This window comes from Stegodyphus dumicola, chromosome 12 (genome assembly GCF_044657685.1).
Source record: "Stegodyphus dumicola isolate Sdum_Otavi_A_Nest chromosome 12, ASM4465768v1".
Taxonomy (NCBI): Eukaryota; Metazoa; Arthropoda; class Arachnida; order Araneae; family Eresidae; genus Stegodyphus; species Stegodyphus dumicola.
This window is the reverse complement of record NC_140779.1, coordinates 10,065,602-10,085,388: the sequence shown is the minus strand read 5'-3', so window position 1 is coordinate 10,085,388 and position 19,787 is coordinate 10,065,602. Positions and strand designations below refer to the sequence as shown.

Sequence of the window (19,787 nt, the reverse complement as noted above, 5' to 3'; positions counted from 1 at the left end):
TGCTATATGTAAATCTAATATAACAATGCTATATGTAACAAAATAACAATAACAATGCTATACGTAACAAAATAACAATAACAATGCTATATCTAAATCTAATATATATCCTAAGTCGCACTTTCAAGACTCGGAAAATGCAAGCTAAATTTCAACAATCGTCCAGTAGAATGGAAGTTATAGAACATTACCTTTTTTTCCCCCTTTGTTTGCAAGGTGTACATTCCCGCATGTAAAATGAATAGAATACCAATAAATATTTATATCCTTCACAGATTAATGCAAGTATTCCATGTACAGTAATTACCATTATTGTTTATTGAGCACAAGTACGGGATCATTATAAAATTAACAAGCATGAAAAAACTGCATAGATATAAAATACATTTGAAATCACATATTTGTAGGCACATGAACAGACAGCTATGAGACTTAATAGGCAGCTTAACAACAAGCTAAACAGATGATAGTTTTGTACCTATGTACGGCTTTACGCAGACGCAAGAGCTGACAAGTTAAATATAAGCACAATAAAGTTCTTCCACACAACTCCACTAGTGAAGCAGTTCCTTTGACATAAGATTATTCATAAATTGATTGGACAGCTTTATCTTTCTATCTGTAGAGGGTGATCGTACATTTTTGTAACAATTTTGAAAAGGTTTATATATAAACAAACCTTAGTATTGTATTCTCTGTGTTCAGTCTGATAGCTCTTTTTGTTGAACTATCATATTACATCTTGGTTTCCATCCTTTTCTTAATACATCAAGGTTGGTTTTATTTCATCCCTCCTTAATAATCTTCCAAAGTCCATCCAATGTTTTGGGATGCTGCTTATAAAGAGCTTGTTTTAAAAGTTCAAATGCACAGTAATCTATAGGAGACACATCAAGAGACTAGGGTGGGATGCATTTAAAGGGAATAGCTATAATTCCGGTTATATTTCTTTTTTTTTTTTTTTTTTTTCCATAAGATAGAGCAGTAGATTTAGAGGTATGGATCAGGACGTTATCCTGACGGAACTTAACACAGCGAAGAATGTTTGGATAAAAGAGATGGAATTTCTTTTTTAAAAATAGGCGTTAAAACATATTTCTGATAGTAACCGAAATTAATTTTGATATTTTTTCTACCTTTCTTATTTTAAGTTTTCCGTTGTAAGAGAATACACTAATAACCATGAAACCGTTAGAAAATCTTTCCTGTTTCTCAAACCAACATATTAAATCTTTTTCGGTAGTAAATGGATCTTTTTCTATTTCAGTCAGATAAATATATCGAAGCTTCATCAAGTATAACTAACTATTTCCATTTTTCAACTGCCAAATAATTTTCGTGCAGCAATCTGCACATAGTCTTATGCCGAGAAACATATTTCGAAGTTAGGCGATAAACATCATGTTTTTTCGTTTCGATTAGCTTTAAATCAGATTTTATAATTTTGTTTTTACAGAGATATTTAAAGATTTTGCAAAGCTCTTTGATAGCTGGATTTTCCTTTAAAACATGAGATGCGACTTTAGATTTAATAATACGTACCTTTGTTGGGTATGCATTTTTTGACTTTTTCTCAATCAGATGTAAACTCTGACGTTTCTTTCCTTTCATATTAGTTATGTCGCTTATTTTTACGTGTAGAAATATTAAAACCATACTTTTCCAGTCCTTTTTTAATAATCGAGTTAGTATTTCTCTTCGGGCAGCGCAAAAATTTAGCCTTCGATCTATTGTTTATTTTTCGGCGAAATTTTGAAGAAAAGAATATTTTTAATGCTGCAGACGATAATAAAACTTTATTTTCCAGACCAGACACGTTTGTATTTTAAAATTAATATTTAAATTCACGGAGAAAATCAAAATCGTTACAATAATGTGTTCTAAACATCCTCTGTAAAATCTGATTTAATATGAATGGAATACTAGATGCCAAGTTATTGTCTCTGTATAGTTCTATGAACTGCAGCAAAGTTTGCATTTTCTTTAAGCTGTAGTTGTTAACTTTATTGAGATGAGTGACTGTATTAAGGAGCATGGAGTATCTCTGTAAAGACATAAACTTCCTAAATGAGGGTTCCAGTGTATGTCAAGGTACTTCGTCTCCTGCATTCTGATACTTCCTTTTTGGAAGGCGTTATTCTATAAGATAATTTTTTGGCGAAAAGGTTTTCCTTGGTAAACCATTTTAAGCAGCTCTTAAACTAATTCATTTAAAGATACCACCAAATTTCATCAATATTTTGATGCAGCTTTTTTTTTTTATTTATTTATTATTAATTCGTGATATTCTTTTAATTTCTGGAAACAGGCTTATTGCAATGTCAACACAAAATTGGCATTTCAATACAATAAAATGTGAAATTTCCATAACGGTTTAAGAACGAATTAATACATGGTAAAATTTAGCTCTTTGCCTGTTTATAAAAATTCATGCCCACATTATGAAAAGGAATAGGTTAGTTTATCGTGGCCTTTCCCCACGGGAAAATCAGCATACCAACCGAATGAACCTCTTTTGTCTGTATATGCTCCCATGTCCAGGAAACCATCATGTTCTTCTTGACTGAATTCTGCATCATTTTCAGACGGTGCGGGTTGCATATCAATTTCAGTTTCAGCTGTTGTTTCACGGGTTTTAACTTCGCTTCTGTAACTATTTTCAGAAAAAGGCCTTCGGACATTTTCATCCAAAGCCGAGTTCCGCGCTGAAAGATTTGATTGGCGATGAATTACGTCAGTGATGTATTGTTTTCCCGGAAATCCTCCAATTGCATCCTCTCGAATAGAATCAGACTTTGCTACACGAGCATCAGAAATTTCGCCTCTTATAGGCTGCCTAATCATGAACGAAGGATGTCTTGAATGTTGGGAGAACTCTCCAGAATCTTCAGGCTGAAGACTTGACTCACTTTCTGAATGAAACTGCCTGTAATTTCTGGATGGGTATGGATCATTCACAGGGGATTTATATTGCAATTCGGCTGCTGGTATCCGACCCTGAATATTTTTGTTTTCCTCATGTCTTTTGCTATTTTCTAGCGTTCCATCTGAAGCATACTTTATTGGCTTATTTGTACCTTTTTCTTCTACAAAATAAGGCACTTCCTCTTTATGTATCGGGATTCTGCCATCGTGTTGATGATTAGCAACTCTTTCGTATTTTCTTGGCACATCATCTAAAGAGCTATGTTGATATTTGGTGCGGCTCTGGGTATTAAAACTCGGATTTACATTTTGGTAATTCCTTCCGTTATTATCGTCTGCATCAACTGACCGTTCATAATTTAGCGTTTCTGGCAACTCGTGTCTAGGCTGCTGTTGCTGGAACGTTCTTGTTTGAGATCCTTGGTGAAATCTGGGATGAATTTTTCTGTCTTCTTCAGCAGAAGCGAAATGTTTAAGCCCAGGGGGTCTATCAAGCGACTCTTGATCGGAATGTCCCCTGAAAGAAGTTAAAATTTGTTTGTTGTTATCATTGCGATGTTGCGTATTTCTGAAATGTGGGCTTTGACTTTGTACACGAGAGTCTTCGTGCCTGACGCCAGCAGGCTCCAGAAAGCGAGTATTTGTAGAGGATAATTTTTCTTCGTAACTTGCTGTCGTAGTCATAAACATGGTCAAAAGCAGAAAGAAATGTTTCTGAAACAAAAGAGGGGTAAAGTTGAGTACAACATACAGAAAAGAAAAATGAAATAGAATAGCTAATGTTTTAATTTTACTTCAAAATAATTTCATAAAATACAGTGGATGGACAAAAATATGGAAACACCTTGTGAAATGCATGTTTGAAAAGAAAGATTGATTTTAATGAAATATGTAGGTGGCGCTGGCGTTTTTGACTACTGACGCCACCTATACAACTTCGTAAATGTGCTAAACAGTTCAGTTGTTGTCGGAGTACTGTTATGTGAGGTTGTCATTGCATTATGTCAGAGTTAAAAGACTTCGAACGTGGGCAAATTGTTGGAGCACGTATGGTAGGTGCTTCCGTAAGCAAGGTAGCCGAGGTGTTTAGTGTTTCAAGAGGTACTGTATCGAAGATTTATTCCGCATATTTGAAAAGCGGAAAAACATCATCTGCTAAATCACAGCGCGGACGAAAGTGTGTCCCGAGTGATCGTGACAGACGATCATTAAGGGTAATTGTGACGAAAAATAAGAAGACCACAGCTGCAAAAGTTACTGCTGAAATGAATGTTGTGTTACCGAGCCCTGTGAGTACCAAAACAATTAGAAGGGAGCTTCATAAACAGGGAATTGCTGGCCGTGCTTCAATTGAGAAGCCACTCATCAGTGATGCTAATGCCCGCAACAGGAAAAGGTGGTGTTTAAGTCATAAAGCCTGAACTATAGAGCAGTGAAAGCGAGTAATATGGTCTGACGAGTCTTCTTTCACATTGTTTCCCACTTCTGGCCGAGTTTACGTCTGGAGAACGCCTATTCCCTTGGCAAACATACAGGAACTGTATTTATCCATTCCGAGAAGACTGCAAGCTGTTTTGGATGCCAACGGGTTTCCTACACCGTATTAAGCAAAGAAACATGTTTTTTTAAAGGTGTTTCCATATTTTTGTCCAACCCCTGTATGTTCTTTCTTACAACTATGCATTGTTACATATTTTTCATCGCTCATATAATTTAAAGTAACAGGCCTGAAATTTATAAATTTGTTCACGAGCAATATTTTCCAAACGTTTTAAAATCTATTTCATTTTCTATTTTGGAAAAAAAAAAAAAAATTTGTATTATCAGTCATATTGTCATATTTAATAGGACAATATTTATATTTAATATTTTCATATTGTCATATCATAAAGTCATATTTGTAATTTATGTTATTACAGATTTGTATTGTAGAGACATTAGGATTTTTTTAAAGCAGAAAAGATGAAAATAAGCAACGCCCTCGCAGGGAATCGAACCACGGACCTCTGGAATACGCACCTAGCGTGCAGACAACTACACTACGAAGGCATGCTAAGAAGGTGGGAGAAATACCTTATAATATTATCTCTTATATTATAGAGTTATAGAATAGACTAAAGGTGAGTTTGTAGAGATTGTAATTCTAAGTTACTGTTGAACGTGAAGAATCTTATTATCTCTGTTATTATAGAGTTACAAAATATACTAAAGGTGAGTTTGTAGAGTCTGTAATTCTAAGTTACTGCTGAACGTGAAGAATCTTATTATCTCTGTTATTATTGAGTTATAGAATATACTAAAGGTGAGTTTGTAATAATAAGTTACTGTTCAACGTGAAGAATCTTATTATCTCTGTTATTATAGAGTTATAGAATATACTAAAGGTGAGTTTGTAATAATAAGTTACTGTTGAACGTGAAGAATCTTATTATCTCTGGTATTATACAGTTATAGAATATACTAAAGGTGAGTTTCTAATAATAAGTTACTGTTGAACGTGAAGAATCTTATTATCTCTGTTATTATAGAATTATAGAATATACTAAAGGTGAGTTTGTAATTCTAAGTTACTGTTGAACGTGAAGAATCTTATTATCTCTGTTATTATAGAGTTATAGAATATACTAAAGGTGAGTTTGTAATTCTAAGTTACTGTTGAACGTGAAGAATCTTAATATCTCTGTTATTATAGAGTTATAGAATATACTAAAGGTGAGTTTATAATAATAAGTTACTGTTGAACGTGAAGAATCTTATTATCTCTGTTATTATAGAGTTATAGAATATACTAAAGGTGAGTTTGTAATTCTAAGTTACTGTTGAACGTGAAGAATCTTATTATCTCTGTTATTATACAGTTATAGAATATACTAAAGGTGAGTTTGTAAAAATAAGTTACTGTTGAACGTGAAGAATCTTATTATCTCTGTTATAATAGAGTTATAGAATATACTAAAGGTGAGTTTGTAATTCTAAGTTACTGTTGAACGTGAAGAATCTTATTATCTCTGTTATTCTAGAGTTATAGAATATACTAAAGGTGAGTTTGTAATTCTAAGTTATTGTTGAACGTGAAGAATCTTAATATCTCTGTTATTATAGAGTTATAGAATATACTAAAGGTGATATTGTAATAATAAGTTACTGTTGAACGTGAAGAATCTTATTATCTCTGTTATTATACAGTTATAGAATATACTAAAGGTGAGTTTGTAATAATAAGTTACTGTTGAACGTGAAGAATCTTATTATCTCTGTTATTATAGAGTTATACAATATACTAAAGGTGAGTTTGTAATTCTAAGTTACTGTTGAACGTGAAGAATCTTATTATCTCTGTTATTATACAGTTATAGAATATACTAAAGGTGAGTTTGTAATAATAAGTTACTGTTGAACGTGAAGAATCTTATTATCTCTGTTATTATAGAATTATAGAATATACTAAAGGTGAGTTTGTAATTCTAAGTTACTGTTGAACGTGAAGAATCTTATTATCTCTGTTATTATAGAGTTATAGAATATACTAAAGGTGAGTTTGTAATTCTAAGTTACTGTTGAACGTGAAGAATCTTAATATCTCTGTTATTATAGAGTTATAGAATATACTAAAGTTGAGTTTGTAATAATAAGTTACTGTTGAACGTGAAGAATCTTATTATCTCTGTTATTATACAGTTATAGAATATACTAAAGGTGAGTTTGTAATAATAAGTTACTGTTGAACGTGAAGAATCTTATTATCTCTGTTATTATAGAGTTATAGAATATACTAAAGGTGAGTTTGTAAATCTAAGTTACTGTTGAACGTGAAGAAGCTTATTATCTCTGTTATTATAGAGTTATAGAATATACTAAAGGTGAGTTTGTAATTCTAAGTTACTGTTGAACGTGAAGAATCTTATTATCTCTGTTATTATACAGTTATAGAATATACTAAAGGTGAGTTTGTAAAAATAAGTTACTGTTGAACGTGAAGAATCTTATTATCTCTGTTATTATAGAGTTATAGAATATACTAAAGTTGAGTTTGTAATTCTAAGTTACTGTTGAACGTGAAGAATCTTATTATCTCTGTTATTATACAGTTATAGAATATACTAAAGGTGAGTTTGTAATAATAAGTTACTGTTGAACGTGAAGAATCTTATTATCTCTGTTATTATAGAGTTATAGGATATACTAAAAGTGAGTTTGTAAATCTAAGTTACTGTTGAACGTGAAGAATCTTATTATCTCTGTTATTATAGAGTTATAGAATATACTAAAGGTGAGTTTGTAATAATAAGTTACTGTTGAACGTGAAGAATCTTATTATCTCTGTTATTATAGAGTTATAGAATATACTAAAGGTGAGTTTCTAATAATAAGTTACTGTTGAACGTGAAGAATCTTATTATCTCTGTTATTATAGAATTATAGAATATACTAAAGGTGAGTTTGTAATTCTAAGTTACTGTTGAACGTGAAGAATCTTATTATCTCTGTTATTATAGAGTTATAGAATATACTAAAGGTGAGTTTGTAATTCTAAGTTACTGTTGAACGTGAAGAATCTTAATATCTCTGTTATTATAGAGTTATAGAATATACTAAAGGTGAGTTTGTAATAATAAGTTACTGTTGAACGTGAAGAATCTTATTATCTCTGTTATTATAGATTTACAGAATATACTAAAGGTTAGTTTGTAATAATAAGTTACTGTTGAACGTGAAGAATCTTATTATCTCTATTATTATAGAGCTATAGAATATACTAAAGGTGAGTTTGTAATAATAAGTTACTGTTGAACGTGAAGAATCTTATTATCTCTGTTATTATACAGTTATAGAATATACTAAAGGTGAGTTTGTAATTCTAAGTTACTGTTGAACGTGAAGAATCTTAATATCTCTGTTATTATAGAGTTATAGAATATACTAAAGTTGAGTTTGTAATAATAAGTTACTGTTGAACGTGAAGAATCTTATTATCTCTGTTATTATACAGTTATAGAATATACTAAAGGTGAGTTTGTAATAATAAGTTACTGTTGAACGTGAAGAATCTTATTATCTCTGTTATTATAGAATTATAGAATATACTAAAGGTGAGTTTGTAATTCTAAGTTACTGTTGAACGTGAAGAATCTTATTATCTCTGTTATTATAGAGTTATAGAATATACTAAAGGTGAGTTTGTAATTCTAAGTTACTGTTGAACGTGAAGAATCTTAATATCTCTGTTATTATAGAGTTATAGAATATACTAAAGTTGAGTTTGTAATAATAAGTTACTGTTGAACGTGAAGAATCTTATTATCTCTGTTATTATACAGTTATAGAATATACTAAAGGTGAGTTTGTAATAATAAGTTACTGTTGAACGTGAAGAATCTTATTATCTCTGTTATTATAGAGTTATAGAATATACTAAAGGTGAGTTTGTAAATCTAAGTTACTGTTGAACGTGAAGAAGCTTATTATCTCTGTTATTATAGAGTTATAGAATATACTAAAGGTGAGTTTGTAATAATAAGTTACTGTTGAACGTGAAGAATCTTATTTTCTCTGTTATTATAGATTTACAGAATATACTAAAGGTGAGTTTGTAATAATAAGTTACTGTTGAACGTGAAGAATCTTATTATCTCTGTTATTATAGAGTTATAGATTATACTAAAGGTGAGTTTGTAATTCTAAGTTACTGTTGAACGTGAAGAATCTTATTATCTCTGGTATTATAGAGTTATAGAATATACTAAAGGTGAGTTTGTAATTCTAAGTTATTGTTGAACGTGAAGAATCTTAATATCTCTGTTATTATAGAGTTATAGAATATACTAAAGGTGAGTTTGTAATAATAAGTTACTGTTGAACGTGAAGAATCTTATTATCTCTGTTATTATACAGTTATAGAATATACTAAAGGTGAGTTTGTAATAATAAGTTACTGTTGAACGTGAAGAATCTTATTATCTCTGTTATTATAGAGTTATAGAATATACTAAAGGTAAGTTTGTAATTCTAAGTTACTGTTGAACGTGAAGAATCTTATTATCTCTGTTATTATACAGTTATAGAATATACTAAAGGTGAGTTTGTAATAATAAGTTACTGTTGAACGTGAAGAATCTTATTATCTCTGTTATTATAGAGTTATAGAATATACTAAAGGTGAGTTTGTAATTCTAAGTTACTGTTGAACGTGAAGAATCTTATTATCTCTGTTATTATACAGTTATAGAATATACTAAAGGTGAGTTTGTAATAATATGTTACTGTTGAACGTGAAGAATCTTATTATCTCTGTTATTATAGAGTTATAGAATATACTAAAGGTGAGTTTGTAATTCTAAGTTACTGTTGAACGTGAAGAATCTTATTATCTCTGTTATTATAAAGTTATAGAATATACTAAAGGTAAGTTTGTAGAGTTTGTAATTCTATGTTACAGATGAAAGTGAAGAATCTTAAGAACTGATAAGCGAATAATCGCTTGAGTTCGTGTGACAGGAAACAACAAGATAGAAGGGTAAAATAACCCTTTATTATTCCAATCAAGATTTAACAAAACTCCGTCTTGGAGTGTAGAATAAAGCCGACACTTGGGCTTGAACTTAAGATACTAAGAATGAACCTAAACTAATCTAAACTAAAGAGGTATAGCCGAAGCAATCAAATGCATAAAGTACGGCCTAGCGTAATAATAGCTTACGAAAGAGTAGCCTAAAAAAGGCGGACGCGTGCAGCCAGAATACCTGGTATCTCCCTCCATAAGATCGAAGAACTTCGCGGTTAAATACCGCGCTTCCTCATTATGTATTCAGACGTGATTCTAAAACTACGTTCTGGCCGGAAGTGGCAAGTTGAAGTTAAGAATCGACAGGAAAGGAACTTTAACTCAAAATTAAATTGTTAATAAAATTAACATAATGCTTATAAGTTTATGTAAATTAGTTTAGTAATAGATAGAAATCTTGATCTAACACTACGTCCCTACAAACTGTCAGACTATTTTTATAAATATTTAAATAACTTAGCTGCATGCACGTTTAAGCTTTCTCACAACCAAACCTACGAGAATGAATTAAATTTGAGCTCATTTTGACAAAGAATAAAACCAATATTCTGCCAGTGGATTACGAGACATGCCAAGATGGTTTATGTCAGTCTAGAAGTATGGGCTGGCAGAAAAGAAATTTCGGCTTGCGCAAATAGATAGCGTTATGTTCGTTTGTCATTACTCTGTCAATCGTACAATTTTGTTCTTTTTGTCAATCGTACAATTTTGTTCTTTCGAGATTTAGCAGCTGACACTTTTAGGTTGCTATAGAAACAAATTCGTTCAAGTCAAAAATGCTTTCGTTTACAATTGTTGGTTTACGGTCAATTTTAACACGGGTGCAAAAATAAACATTTGCGACTTATTTTACATTTTTCTTTTCGTAAAGGCAAGAAAGTGTTTGAGGCTGAAAAAGAGATGTGGAAAGTTCGTGGTGTAAAAAATTTCACTGCGAAATGTTTTCGCTTGAGGATGGCCAACGTTCTGAAGTCGATGATGACCAAATTAAAGCCATAATAGAATAGAATCTCATATAACTGTGCGAAAGATTCCAAACGGTTTAGATGCATCGCACACAACAACTGAAAATCAAATAGCATTTCTTGGATTCGTTAAGAAGTATGATATTTGGGTTTCGCACGAATTGAAAGAAATTCAGTTAATGCAACAAATTCGATATGCATTTCAAATGTAATGTAATGGACCTTTTTTATTCCTTGTACGAAATAAAAGAAGAATAGTAATCGCTAAAATTTTCGGGGGTCATATTTCAACGAAAATATCTATTTCACCGGTATCGAATGAAATTTAACGATGCTTTTGAATGCTATATGTTAGTAAAGACAGGATAAAGGACACTTTCTCCTAAAACCGGGTTGTAAAAAGAATTTTAAATGAATTTAGAGCAGAGTTTTTGGTGACTTTTTTGTATGTACGTATGCATTTATATATGTATCTCGCGTAACTCAAAAACGAATAGCCTCAATAGTCAAAAATTTTTGTATATAGGACTGCCATAACAGGTATTTGTGCACCTCCCTTTTCGGTTGCAATCGGTCGCACCAAAAGTATATATATATATATATAATAATAATAAAATTCCATAGTCAAGAATACAATTAAAATTCTAACTGTATGTTCTTTTCATTTTTAATACTATAATACTTTCATTATACTATAATACTTTTAATACTTTCATTTTAATACTATATATATATAATAGAATCTATGTTCTTTTAAATTTCTAGGCGCCTTCTGCGTCATATGACACAGGTAGAGGGCTCTTGAAAGCAGATGAAAAAGCTAAAAAGCTTTAGAACTCAAATTGAAATAAAGAAACAGAATGCTATCTTTGCAAAAACAAATCAAATAATAAAAATTGAAAAATTAATATATATATAATAAGAAAAAATGTGAAATATACATGAAGATATAAAATGCCATAAAATACATTAATTAACTTACGTTCTTTCTAGTGGGATGTCGGTAAAGTGTTCTCTTCTGTGTCTTACTCAGAAGGGGTATGTGTCCAATATATATATATATATATATATATATATATATATTTGTAATAATAAAATTCCATAGTCAAGAATATACTTAAAATTCTAACTGTATGTTCTTTTCATCTTTAATGGCGACGTTCTCTTATTTGAAAATACGTGGAATTAAATCCACAGCCCCGTAGTCAAGTTGTTTTTCCCGCCTTTTCTACACGTACAGTTATAGAATGTTCTGGAAATATTTAAAGCGAACTGGATTGGCTCACGAGGCTGTCGTCATTTCTTTGAAGCTCCGCCTTTCCAGAGGCTATAAAAGGACTCGCAAAAGAATATCGGGGGATTTTTCTTTAAAGTCACGATGCAGTAAACTTCATACAGAATGTTATTAGTAATTCTTATTTATTTCCTCCGGAGATCAGATTTTTGTAATTGCTATTTTCTCCTGAAATATAATAAATGGATCATGTTTTTAAAACTATCGTCTGATAATTTAAGCTACGATTACATTGATGATTCTTCAACAATCTATTTATTCCTGACTAAAGCTGGTACATCACATATATATATATATAATAGGAAGAAACATTGTAGCGAGTTTGCTAATAAGTTACCAGGAGCTGTAGCTCCACGAAATATTTCAACGCAATATTACTAAAATATTAACATAGAAGAAATTTTTTGAAAAAATTATTTGAAAAAATTTTTAACATGGGAAAAAAGAAAAAACTGCTTACACGCGAAATAAAACTGTTTAAAATCAATGTTGGAAAACTTGTGAATGCACGAAAAATTAATCTGATCGTTGTGACATGTGAAAAGTTAATACATATAAAAATAGACCAACGGAACAAGTTAAAACAAAATAAAAATGATTAAAACATAAATTGCAAAAATTATAATTGAAACATAAATTGCAAAAATTATAATTAAAACATAAATTGCAAAATTACAAAGCGGAAAATGTTAAATTAGCCCAATCGGACCCTCAACCAGGCTTTTCAAGGGAAAAATAATTGAATGTCGAACTAAGCTAAATACCATTACGCGTATCGCCGAAACAGACCATTGAAGCTCTTGTTTGATGAAAAAAAAATTTTTTTTTAAATATATATAACCCACTCTGTTACTCAGCTCCGTGAGCTCAGTTTCTTTTCATTCATATATATCGGTAAATTGTGCATTTTTTGCTTTAAAAATGATTGAATTATGTTGTTCTTATCTTCCGGTTAAAGATTTTATGCCTTTAGTTCATCTGCATGCAATAGCTGTAGAATTATCAATAATTTAAAATTTATTTAAGTGCGGCTAAGCTTCATTTTTTTTTACCTTTGCAGTCATATTTGTTTACATTTGAAACTTAGCAGAATAGTGATTCAAATCTTTCTGCACTTTCATTGTCTTTTTGCCGAATGAGATCAAAACGAAACATTTAGTTTTGTGCACCGAAAAATTTGCCTTCCTGCCCTCTGGCCGAATTGCTTGTTTTTCCGTGGAAGCTCTAATTTTAATTGTAAAAAGATTTAAAAAAAATTTTTTTTTTAACTGTATTTGGTGTTTTATGTTTTTCTATATTTTTCCATTTTCAATGAAGATATTTTGAGTTTTTATGTATTTTTTCCTTGCCGCGAAATGAGAACTGTATTAATGGAATGAGAAATGTATCTCTAATGAAATTCGAGGAAATAAGTTTAAATGAAATGCGGCAAAAAATACCTATTATTTAATATTCCGCACAAGGAACACAAGGTGGTATACACATCAGATTTTTTTTTTCCCTATACAAGAAACTGAGTTTTATTTCGCACTAAAAAACCAAAATTACTTTCTCGCCAAGCTGATATTTAAAATATGATAATGCAGAAATTATGATCTTATGTCATGGTTGATTTCTTTCAAATTGAATCAGAGCGCTTTCTTTCATAAGCTTCCCTGTAGTACTGTTTTATATTTGAACCATTTAATAACAGAAGATAAATATATTCTGCAAAATTCCGAGGTGCATTCTAGTCGTGTCATACGTTCTAAATTATTTTAACGAAAAGATCAATCGCTCTCTAAATGTGAAAAACACTTCAAAATCAAATAAATAAGAACAAAAATTGCAGCCTAAAAGCTTCAGATTACAATTTAACAATTTGAAGAGGAGTTTATCGTGAAAAAAATTTTTAAATTTGAAAATATGAAAAAAATATTTGTTGTGTACACCATATTGACTTCATTGAACGGTCTATTAAATTCTACACATTTTTGCTGCATTTCATTTAAAGTTATTTGCTCGAATTTCATTAGAGATAAATTTCTCACTCAATCAATTGAATTCTCACTTCGTTGCAAAACAAACTTACATAAAACTCAAAACAACTTCATTAAAAATTGTAAAATACAGAAAAACATAAAACACCGAATAGAGTTTAAAAAAATGATTTTTACCATTAAAATTAGAGCTTCTACTCTGAAACAAGCAACTCAACCAGCGGGCAGGAATAGAGATTTCTCGATGCACAAAATTGAAAGTTTACTTCTGGTCCCACTCGGCAAAAAGACACAGAAAGTGCAGAAACTGACTTAACTCACTATTCTACAAAGAATTTTCAAATGTAAACTAATGGCGGTTTCGTTAGGCTTAGTGGCAGTTAAACAACTTTTAAATTGCTGATAATTCTACAGCTATTGCAAGCAGATTAACTAAAGGCATAAAAACTTTAACCGGAAGATATGTACAACATAATTCAATCACTTTTAAAGCAAAAAAATGCACGATTTACAAACATATAAGAGTAAAGAAATTGAAATCACTAAGGCGGGTAACAGAGTGGGTATATATATATATACAAATATATTTATATACGTTTGGTGCGGCCGATTGCAACCAAAATACGAGGTGCACAACTACATGTTATAACAGTCCTATGTACAAAATGTCCCTGCCCAGTCGGTATAGTGGTTAGGGAAGCTGACTGCGATGCCGAAGGGCCTTGGTTCGAATCCCGGAGAAGGCATGGTTATTAATTATAGATTAATGGACTGAGTTACATTTGTAATTGAATCCTTTTCTACCCTTTGAAAAAACATATATATATACAAAATGCCAACGTTCTGAGGCTGCTCGCTTTTGAGTTTTGCGAGATACAGGCGTAGGCACGTACAGACACCCCGAAAAATTCTCTTCAGAATTCATTTTAAAGCAGTTTTATAATTTTTTTGGAGGAAAAGAGTCTTTTATTCTGTCCTTACGTAGAGATGTCATGCAAAAACATCGTTAAATTGCATTCGATAGTGGTCAAAATGGATAATTTCGTTGAAATATGCTGCCTGAAACTTTTCGCGATTACAATACTTCCTTTTTACTTCGTACAAGGAAGTAAAAAAGGATGTAAAAATTATGGTTTTAATCTGTGGTTTAATCTGTGTAGCATATTATCGCTAAGCCTAGAAGATAAATATATCAGGGAAAGGATGTAAAAGACCTTTTTATTTGAACTCAGATATTTGCAGATGGCACAGTTAACAGATAATTAATTGAGATAATAGTAGCAAACTAAATTTAAAGATAAGCTAGTAGTTCAAAACTACACAAATTAATTTAACGTAGCAGGCTGACTCAGAAACCTACATCGGCGTGGTACTAAACTTCGGCGGCAAGAAGTGTTAGGAAAGATTAACAAACTAAAATAACTTTAGTAAGAATAATATAACTTTATATACGTATTGGAAGTTTATTTGTTAATGCGGTATTCTCCCAATAGGCAAACTATCCTTCTTAACTGTGTAGTTACTCTACAGGTCGATAGATGGCGCCACTAAACTGTTGTTGAAAATTTTTTACTTCCGTCATTTTACTTAAATTTGCATGATCGGATTTATTATTATTTAACATTATTAATTTTGTACGTTTTTAAAAATATTTATAAATTTTCTGTGTTTTATGTTGCGTATAAGAAAACTTTTAATGTGTAAATAAAAGCGTGAAATATTTTTTTAAAAATTAGATTAGCTGGTTTAAATATTTCAATGAATTAATTACTGGATATAAATAAAAGTGAGCCTCTAACTATTATGGATATAGATTATATCAAGAATTACGTGCATGGAGTGAATGAAATAGATAAGAAAGAAGTAAGACAAAATACACCCGATTTTGTAGTGCTATATTTAGTTGTTTCAAAACCTCTTTAAAAATAATTGGTTGTAAGAAGAGTATTAAAATAAGATATAAATTAAACACGGTTGCCGCGTAAGACAACAGTTATTTCATTTGCTTCTTATTTCAGCTCTTTGTAATAGTAACGTGCAAAAAATGATAACAAAGATTCGAAGACAGCATTTTTAAAAGCTCTTTGCAAATTCAACAGAAAAATTGCTTGTGAAAGAAACGAAACACATAAGCATGGCTTTTACCAAAAAAATTCGAAAAACAGGTGGCGCCATCTAGCATAAAACTGCTTAACTATATAATGATTATCGGTAGATCGCCAGTTGAGACAATATGTTAATACGTTATTTCAAAATGCAAGTTTAAAATCTCAACGATACCGTTAAATTCACTTCAAATTTCACCCACAAGCTCTATTATGAATGTTTGCTCTGCTTTCATTAGCGGTGCTTTCATATTCTTTTTTTTTTTTTTTTTTTTTTTTCCCCTAGTAGTCTCACTTCCAATTCTTTCTTATCTACACTTATTTTTTGAATCTATTACCTGTTTATAAATTTTAACATGCCATTTTAGCCCAAAGGGCGTTAGCCCAGAAGGGCTATTAATTTCGGTTTGGCATTTTATGTTTAAATTTCGGTTCACTTTTCAAACTATTGGCACCAAAATTTACAGCCCCGTACTATATTTAAAAAAAATAAATAAATAAAAGTCTGAAAGTTTTCAAATTTTACATTACGCCCAAAGGGGCTTTTTTTACCGCTTTGTGTGTCACATTTATTTATTAAACATCAGGTTATTCGCACTTAATTCATAAAATTCAATTCAGCAGCACGGTACAGTGTTGCCACTGCTCGCTTTGAAATCGTCGAGTTTGTTCATCAAAAATTCGTTAAAGTGTTACATAATATGAAATAGGTAATAAAACAAATTCCAAATTTGGACTTCCAGATGCCCATATTCGGGTGGAAAATTACGTTATTCAAAATTTAATAGCTCTAGGTACCGTTGTTTTATCACAATACGAGAAACATAGTATATACGCTTATGCAGGTTCTTCATTATTTAATTCCTTTAAGTATAGTACAGGGCTCTAATTTTTGGCGGGAACAATTTGAAAAGTAAACCGACATTTATAGTGAACCAACGAAAAATGCCAAAACGAAATTAATAGCCTTTCTCGGCTAACGACTGTTGACTAATGATTAAGAATCTATGTTTCTCGCATTGTGATAAAACAACGGTACCTATTTTGAATGAGCCATCCAATTTTGAATGACGTAATCCTACTGTGAATATGAGCATCTGAAAGCCAAAATTTGAAATTTCGAATTTGTTTTATTATCGATTTCATATTTTGTAACACTTCAACGAATTTTTGATTAACAAACTTGACGATTTCAAAGCGAGCAATGGCAACACCGGAAGAAAAAAAAATTATCAGATAAAAATGTTTTTTCTGTACAACGTTGCCATTGAGCGCTTTGAAATCATTGAGTTTGCAAATCAAAAATTCGTTAAAGTTTTACAAAATATGAAATAGATAATAAAACAAATACCGAATTTCAAATTTGAGCCTCCAGATGCCCGTATTCGGGTGGAGACGTGCATTATTCAAAATTGGATGGCTCTAGATTGCGTAGTTTTATCACAATGCGAGAAACATACATGCATTTATGCAGATTCTTCATTATTTAATTTCATTAAATATAATACAGGGTCATAATATTTGGTGGCAACAATTTTAAAAGTGATTAACCGTTTATAGTGAATCGACGCAAAATGCCAAAACAAAACTAATAGCACCTTCTTGTTAAGGACGAAAATTATTTTAAATCGGGAAACGTATTTATATCATTTTTTATGTGCTTTTAATTAATGCACACATTTATCTTTAATTGAAATATAAGCCAACTAATTTTTTAAACTCCAAGTCGAATTTTTCGGCCAAAATTCAATTAAATTGAAGGATTTGATCAAACACATAACTTACCAATGCTCCTGTCATCATATTCGAAAGCACAGTTACGGTTATAGAAAAACGTGTAATCGAGAGGAAGCTGTGCGCCGTCTGATTCAGGTATTCTTACAATGTTTCAAATCGTTTCTTTTTTACATTGAAAACCCGGTATATATAAGACTTCCTCTAGAAGAAAAAAAAAAAAAAATAAACACTCATTCGAAAAGAGCCAAAAAAGTATCTTTTCCGTTCTTTTTTATGTATGAGGTACTAATAGAATGAGATGGAACTCTGCTTATGTGTAAATTATTTTAAGAGTTTCTCAAACGTGACTGTCGCCAACAGTTTTCCTGAGAAGAAAATCAACAGCTTGGGATAGCACTAACAGTTTCTACCCACCATGCGCCGGCTTTCCTCTACCGGCTATTGCCCTCTCATTGCAATCAAAAATAGAGATTTCTTTTTAATTTTCAAATAGATTTAATGAGAAAGGAATCAATTTAAATTAGAGTTAGTTCTATAGGCTACTCAACTTTTGATCAAAATGCCACCGAAAGTTAAATCCTTTACCTATTGTTGCTCGACGACTTAAGAAGACAAAGAATTCCAACTGTTTCAATTTCTTTTTGCGTACTCATACTCAGTATTGTTAAATAAAACAAAATATTTTTAATATTAAAGAAATAATAATTTATTATTATTATTATTATTATTAAGAAGAAACCGCGTTAGAACAGAAGGGCTATTAATTTCGTTTTGGCATCTTTCGTCGAACACTTTAAAAGTCTGAATCACTTTTCAAATTGTTGCCACCAAATATTATCATTCTGTATTATATTTAAAGAAATTAAATAATGAAGAATCTGCATAAATATATGTACGTTTCTCGCACTATGATAAAACAACGGTACCTAGAGCCATCCAATTTTGAATAACGTACGGCTTCACCCGAATGTAGGCATCTGGAAGCCCAAATTTGGAATTTGCTTTACTACCTATCTCATATTTCGTAAAGTAATAATGAGTTTTTGATTAAGAAACCCAACAATTTCAAAGAGAGCAATGGCAGCACTGTACGGGAAAAGAAAAAAAATCTCCAGCGCGCGAGAGTGTGTTTCGGAAATTTTAAAAATATACTTTTTTAAAATTATTTTGCCATATTGCTGTTGTACTGAATTTTACAGTTTGAGCACCTAAAACATGATATTTAATAAATAAAGGTAAAACACAAAACGTTAAAAAAATGCCTCTTTCGGAGTGATATAAATTAATTTAATTAATTAATTTTTTTTATTGTTGTTTTTAAAAAGACTTAATACGCTCAATTTAAAATAACCATTATAATACATTGTTATCAAAAACAAAAATGCAATCTTCGGGTTAATTTTAATTTAAAGGCTGCAGAATTCTATCTACTCAGACGATTAAAGTGCACAATAATCATAAATATCTATATGTGTCTGCTGTTGCCAACAAGCTAAAAAATTGCAGCTATTAATGAATGCATAAGAAAAACTGTGCTGGATAATTGTGCATGAATACGGAACGACTGTTTTTTAATTTATTAAAATTTGCATCTTATTACGTCAACTCTTGTTTGCATTCTCAAAATAGTGCCCTAGTAACGATTTGAAGTACCGAAATACGCAGCTAACGATTTTGCGCACTGAAGGAACTCGTGACCAAGTCACCACGTGTTTGATTTTATCTGTACAGAGTAAGATTTTAAATATCAGAAAACATGTCAACTACGGAAGTGTCTGAGGAGCAGACCATTCATGGACACAAGGAGCGCATATCACCATTTCGCAAATACAACCAGATACTACTGTCCTCGTACCAAAACCGAAGTGAGCTGAACCCTCATTGATCCTCCAGTAACGAATACCGAAATACCGAGAAGAGGCGCATATTTTCGTTACAAAGTACCGAATACCGAAAAGCACCCGTTTCGGTACAGAAGTAACGAATACCGAAAAGTGCCCGTTTCGGTACAGAAGTAACGAATACCGAAAAGTACCGATTTCGGTACTGAAGTAACGGGTACTTGGATGTACCGATTTTCAGTACCCGTTACAACTAAGTACCCGTTACAAAATACCCGGTTCGGTAGTACCGACTCATCACTAGTTACACTACGAAGGCATGCTAAAGAAGCAGGAGCCATACTTTATATACTTCCCCTTTTAAAGGGCAACTGGGGAT

The 19,787-nt window shown here is 31.3% G+C and overlaps 1 protein-coding gene across 1 annotated transcript; it reads right to left on the bottom strand.

Annotated features, from left to right (window-relative positions):
• Positions 1–940: 940 nt before the first annotated feature.
• On the bottom strand, positions 941–17,759 carry LOC118181268 (uncharacterized). The gene is made up of 2 exons (XM_085827470.1): positions 17,616–17,759; positions 941–3,639 (listed from the first exon to the last, which is right to left on the bottom strand). The coding sequence occupies exons 1-2, from the start codon at positions 17,631–17,633 to the stop codon at positions 2,440–2,442; spliced, it is 1,218 nt and encodes a 405-aa protein (XP_085683596.1). The 5' UTR covers positions 17,634–17,759; the 3' UTR covers positions 941–2,439.
• Between the last annotated feature and the right edge of the window lie 2,028 nt (positions 17,760–19,787).